At 32.9% G+C, this 6,569-nt stretch overlaps 1 protein-coding gene across 1 annotated transcript; it reads right to left on the bottom strand.

The window, feature by feature from the left end:
- Nucleotides 1-203: 203 nt before the first annotated feature.
- On the bottom strand, nucleotides 204-6,220 carry LOC145605225 (glutaminyl-peptide cyclotransferase-like). The gene is made up of 11 exons (XM_081661262.1): nucleotides 6,033-6,220; nucleotides 5,218-5,274; nucleotides 4,631-4,666; nucleotides 3,285-3,349; nucleotides 2,790-2,853; nucleotides 1,717-1,834; nucleotides 1,313-1,410; nucleotides 998-1,068; nucleotides 841-868; nucleotides 659-716; nucleotides 204-567 (listed from the first exon to the last, which is right to left on the bottom strand). Exons 1-11 carry the CDS (start codon nucleotides 6,177-6,179, stop codon nucleotides 446-448), a joined length of 864 nt encoding a protein of 287 aa, XP_081517388.1. The 5' UTR covers nucleotides 6,180-6,220; the 3' UTR covers nucleotides 204-445.
- Between the last annotated feature and the right edge of the window lie 349 nt (nucleotides 6,221-6,569).

The raw sequence follows: 6,569 nt of genomic DNA, 5'->3' as shown, positions 1-6,569 counted from the left end.
TCGACTTGGTATATACTTTTAAAACATCAACTTTTTATTATATTTACAAAGTACTTTGTATATTTAAAGATATTGATGATATAACATGTGCTCCAATCGATATCATTTATAAGCACGATAAATAATAGAAAATATTGATTTTTTTTTTTTTTTTAAAAAAACCCTAATTTTAGCTCATTAATAAAAAAAAATTGTTTTAAAAATTCAAACAAACCGTGCATTGTACGGGCTTTATCTAGTCCCTTTTTAACAAGTCAAGTTGATTAATCGCAACATTTGTCTACAATATATATATACCTAGTGTTTGAGGTACCATGCCCCCATGTCTTTCTCCCCAACTAAAGTCAATAATAAGAAAGCATAATCCCGTGGAGCATAATTATTCATAAATATTTTTGCTCCAAATTAAAGGCATAGCCGTTCATAGTAATCCATGTAACTGCTGCTACTTCATGCCTTCAAGGCTGGTGGGCATTTGGATGCATAGCCGTTCAATATCAACTTGAGAATGATCATTCGATGAATGCACCTTGATCTCATATAACTTTGGCCAAAACTTTCCAGTTACTACAAAATATCAACATATACAACAATTATTAAGAAAAACCTGAATAAACCCAAAATAACAATGCCACAGAATGAAGTGAAAGAAACTCACCAAATATGCGCTTTTCATCATTGTCCCATGCTATGCCATTCAAGACGTCTTCAGATTCCTAGAGCAAAGCAATTATTGCACTTATTAGATGTTAATAAGGATGTTGCTAGCTCTAAAAAGGTCCAAATTCACGGACTAAATCAATATACAAAGTCAACTTGGGTAAAGATTCCAAGACATACTATTTCACCAGCTGCTTCCAATCTTTCTCTGAAATAGGACAATGAGGGAAGATTATGAGGTGCGATGGGTTGAAAAACACAAATCACGAGTCGAGAAAAGGGAGAGTAGCTAGCTTGAACAAAGAGACAAAGGGAATGGTTGAAAAAAAAAAAAAACCTCAACATGGGAAGAAGGATCCAGCCAAGCACTGTACCATCCTCAGGCGAGATTCTTATAATGCAGTCAGTCTGCACAACAAGAACTCAGTCAGTCTGCATATTGATATCTTCATGATTACTGCTAAGTAAGCTGAAATTACACTATATTGGACTAATTTCCTGGATGTTAATTACCCGTAACACGCTACTTATATTTTTATGCATAGTATATCTGCTAACAGCATGCTTTCAAGTTCAGGCATCAGTTTAATAGCAAGAGAACTGAAGTAAATTAAGTGAGATACCAGAATGGGAACTTGGGCAAAATAATTACCCGAAAAACATTTGCCCAGACTTCCCCATGAACATACTCCAACTCATTTAGGTAATGTACGTTAAGATCTTTGTATCTGACATTCTGCCTCTTTATCACTGTACAACAAGTATATTGAGTGAGATATACATGCAATTACCTCATAAACAGCTTACTCAATATGTAAAGTTATACTACAGGACATATAGGCAGGACCGCTGGATGTGACAACATCGAAGTGAGAGTCGAGCACACAGATGGTTTGTTTTTTAATAAACATATTTTATTTCTATCTATTACAAAATTTACAAATAACAACTTTGAAGGCATCCTTAACTTTGTGCACACAGGAACACGGCAGCAGCAGAAAGAGGGACAATAATGTATCCATCGAATCTATTGAATAAAGAGAATAAAAGTAGCACCTTTCATTGTAGCGGGATCTATATGGTATAATGTAGATGAACCATCACTTCCAAACATGATTTTCCCATCAGTTGTCAGTCCCCATCCATCCTTCATTTGGTGATTAAATATTCCTATCTGCAATAAAGCATAAGTGTTGTAAGCTTGTAAGTTGTAACTGTTTAATAAGAGATCAAAACTTTTTTGGGTGATACAATATTCCTATCTGCACTAAAGCACGAGTTCTGTAAGCTTGTAGAGGTTTTGGAAGATATCAAAAAAATTTCTCGATCAAATACACAAGTCTCACAGCATCAAAGTTTAGCACCTTCAGTAAGAGAGGAGAAGCCCTAGAAATTCCCTTCAGTACTATTAAAAAATTCAGGATGTAGGAAGGTTAGCTTCCCGTAAAATCAATCCAGACGACACATTCTGTTCACACTGAGTCTTTTTTTTTTTTTTTTTTTTTTTTTTTTTTTTTTTTTTTTTCCGCCATACCAGAAAAGAGATCCGGTATCGTAAACTAATTATACATCAGCTTTTCTTAAATTTTGCCACACCTACTCGGTTATCCCAAATCGAATCCATAATTCTGGAAGTTTCTAGACTTAATGAAGAAAAGCTTCTACGTAAGATTGTAAATATGAATTTCTGTCCTTGTCAATCAGATTACAATACCAGTAGAAATTCTGAAATTTTCATATACCAATAGAGAAGTTAGGATCTCCAGTGTAGTTCTTATTGCTTTTCTTAGTTTCTATATCTCCACTACAGAAACAATTGTCACACTATTCAAGCTATAAGTTTCCTGAATAATGATTCAGAATCAAGGACCTTGGAGTGAAGAATTCATCTTGATTCTCTATTCAAATTGAAGAATGCAACTTGGAAAGAGAGGAACAAAACAAATTCATGCAAAAGTTCTACGGAATAGCTTGAGACAAATAGTTATTTAACGATGGTTGTGAGATTATGGCTTTGAAGTATTCTAACTCTATCATAAATCTTATTGAGATGACAGGTAGTAGAGCTAAAATGCTCACAAGACACTATATAATACAGCAAGTAAAAGTAGAACTCCAGAATTACTGACTTTGCTCAAGGTCGTTCTGTCGTAAATGAAACCAGTGTTCTGATCATAAGTTAGTTGATACAGCCTGCAAAACAGATTGTATACATAGATTAAAAACTATTAAAGCTTTTCAAAAATTTTAAGAAGAAAATATGAAAGGGGAGGAAGGGGCGGGGGTGAGATTCTTTAAAGATCTAAAATCCTACATCAATCAATATCTCAAGTATATAGTGGAGTTGGATGCAACAAGGCTAATTACTGCTTAACAAATTATTACATAAATTTATATCTCTAAACTTGTTAGCTGTGCGAAGGTAATATGCTCCAACAGCAGACTATGATTGAGGAACAACGTGGTAACCACAGCATCTATGTCAAAAGTTGTACAATTATACAATGAAAAGTGAATCACAATTGAAAGTAATTAATGATACTGTTGGTCCTTAGCTCACACAGCTAAATTATTTGTACGAAGTAGTTGCTAGTTAAATGGCAAATTATTCTTTCAATACAAACCTTTCACCAACCAAAGTTAATCCTTCCCCAAAATAAGAAGAAGACATATCCAGAAATGCCTCGACCTATTGAAACCAAGAGAGAATTAGTCAAATGAAACAAAAAACACAAATAGCTGAGTTAAGATTACCAATGCTGAAAATATTTATAGCTTTAAATTACAATAGATCTAAATAAACAAATATTGCCATCATTACAAAGAGCTTGTTGGGATCTTTTAATTTGTTTAATTCTCTAGGATCATTTTAAGGAAAATCACAAAGGTGGTCCTATTAAAGAAGCTGTTAGTAACTCAAATCATGCAGAGCACAGTAAAAGTAACAGGAAAAACAATTCTATCGAGTAGTGGCATTAATATTTGACAGCACATCAGAACATACTTCAGCAAGAGAATGTAGGTAGTAAGTAAAAGGGAAGTAGAAGAACTTCAGCATTCTGGATTGTCTGTGGAGGTATGAGGCATTGGTTTATTGTAACTAGATAGGATTTAAAGTCAGGAGGCTACTTGATTTAGAATGCAGAGGATGGAGATTTAATTAACATGCTCGTGTATACAGCCATGTTGGACTAATGAAATTCTTCTGAAATTTTGTTGCATTTGTAAGGTAAGCAGGACTGGTTAAAGATAAGATGATCTCTTCAAATCCTACCATACAAAGAACCAATCATGGTTATTAGTGCTGTTGTAGGCAGAGAAATAAAGTTAATGTGAAAGTTGATTCTCCAAAAATAAGATTACCAGAGGAAAATAAGCCACTATATTTGTCACATGAAAATTAAGTGAATAACAGATGATTAAGGAGCATGTCATATTGAAGTAAAATATTCTGCACTCTTACTCAACTACCACAATTTAGGCACAAAAGAATGTTAAATTTGTTACACCCAAGTTCTCTAGCTAGGCTAAAGGCAAAAATAACTATGCATAATGTACAGAGTGAAACTGGTGTAGAACAGTAGAAGCCCTAGAAAGGTGTAGGAAAATATGAGGAATGCATAATGTAGTTGATATGCAGTTTGATCATATTGATCAAGACCAGGGATCAACCACAAGATCTCTTATGTTGCTATCTTCTTTAACACTAAGCAAGTTTCCACTCTCAACAGGTTCATATTAATGTAATATAAGTAAGGTCTATAACTCTATATGCATAATTCGCAGTACTAACGACATGATCTTGTGGTAAGAGAGGAACATGTTGAGAGGTATGAAAGAGTGGTAATGGCAGCAGAAGATCAGTTAACAAGGTGAGTAAAGGCCTTCAATACGAAGTATATAACTACCAACTATATGGAACTATTAGAAAAGGTGAAAATCAATTGAGATTCATGAAAGTGTTCTGTACCTTTCCAGTTTGTAGATTAACTCTCCTCACTGAGGACTGCAAGGTTCAAAGTCAAGTCAAACAACACAATTTAAATATCAAATACGGAGTATGAAGCAAAAATACTTAAGAGACATAGGGCAAACAGTATCAACAGTAAAGATCTGATATCACTCATATCAGTATACAAAATTGAATTGCGAGATTTACAAACCACACATATAATTCCTCCTTCCTAAATGGAATACTCCAGTTCGGAAGCTAAATCTATGACAATAAGAACGATGAATTATAGAATACCAGAAACAAGGTATACCTTTCATCTAACATGCAGGGTCTATGTTGATTAAATACACATAATAATGAGTGTTCATAGCACCACATTTCACTTGATCGATCAGTAATTATTTAACTATCACAGTAAGCATCTAGGATACTCGATGAAACACCCCCAGATGAAATGGCAAGAAATTCTGAATGAATTGGAGAGAGTAACATTATTTTCCATTTTTTAATCAAAAACTCAACAAAATATAAAACTCTTATTTATTAAAAGAGATCTATAAAACCATGCAAAAATGCTACAAAGCGAAGCAGGAAGAATTCACCTCTCCATATAGACCAGTTGATTCATAAAGAGTGTTATTTCCTTCATATAGAAGTCCCTGAAAAGCACAAAAGGACAATAAAAAATATAAGATTTGATGAGCACCTCCCCATTGATATACTCTAATTGTTCCAAGTCAAAATTCAAATTGATCCTTTTTCCAGTAGCTTAAAGAAAAGCTTCATATTCTGATAAATCAACTTTTATCAATTAGTAAATCTACAAAGTTCTAAATCAATTCTACAATGCAAGCAAGAACAATTTTTTTTTAGGAAAAGCAACAACAAAATACTTGATTGGTAACATATATATCATATACTTTTGAATTAGCACAAAATTTGATAAAAGATTACCAAACTAATCAATTCTTGCATGTTGCATGCAAGGTTTTCTACATCTTTCTCCCATCAATCACAATTAAAGCTACTATCTTCCAAATTAACAACAACACACATGCACACAACAGATTATATTATAAAACTTGGACTCGGGTACTTGTATCAGACACGGGTACGTGTTCAAGTATCCGACTCATCTACAAAATTAAAAATTAAGCATGTTTATGCCCTTTATGGTCTAAATTGACATGTCAAGAGTTCATACCCACGAGTTGAAACGAAGAGTTCGAGTAACATAAACTAAACTAAAGCACAATTCAATAAAATCTTGATTGATCACATCATCAAAACAAGGTAATCAGTTATAAACTTCAATTCAGAGCTATATATGAAAAGAAAACCCATTTTCCACTAACCATGAAATACTGCAAAATAAAAAAATAAAAAATAAAAATTATAAAAAAAAGAAGAAGAAGACCTCTGTAAAAGCTCTGGGATCATGAGGATACTCATTGACAACTTCAATGGTGTAAATTTGAGCCAATGCTGAGAAGGTGTTCGACGAAATGCCTAAATGAAGGAGGAAAGAAAATAGCAATGAACGAGAAAGCCATTGATTAGTCATGGCTGAATGAGACTATGACTATGACAAGCCTGTACTAGTTATTCAGCTTCTTACTCTGTCCTAGTTATTACCTTGGTTTTATTGGTTTCATAATCACTTAAAAATAAATTGACTTGTTTCAATTTAATAAATTTCAAAATATACAAGTAAATTTCTTGTAAGTTTTTGTTTTTTTTTTTTGAAAGAAAATTTCTTGTAAGTTAAATAAATAGTGTACATAATTACAAATATAAATAGATGGATTGGAGGCCGATATCAAAATATTTCTTGGTATCAATGTTATTATCGTATCCCTATTAAGGCTATTATACCAAAGATAATGTAATATGGAATATATTTTTTTTTTTTTTTTTTTTTGAAAGAAACGTAATATGGAGTATTTTATTGTAC

The sequence above is a fragment of the Chenopodium album genome, chromosome 22 (assembly GCF_948465745.1).
Source record: "Chenopodium album chromosome 22, dcCheAlbu1.1, whole genome shotgun sequence".
Lineage (NCBI taxonomy): Eukaryota > Viridiplantae > Streptophyta > Magnoliopsida > Caryophyllales > Amaranthaceae > Chenopodium > Chenopodium album.
This window is presented reverse-complemented; position numbering and strand designations above follow the sequence as displayed.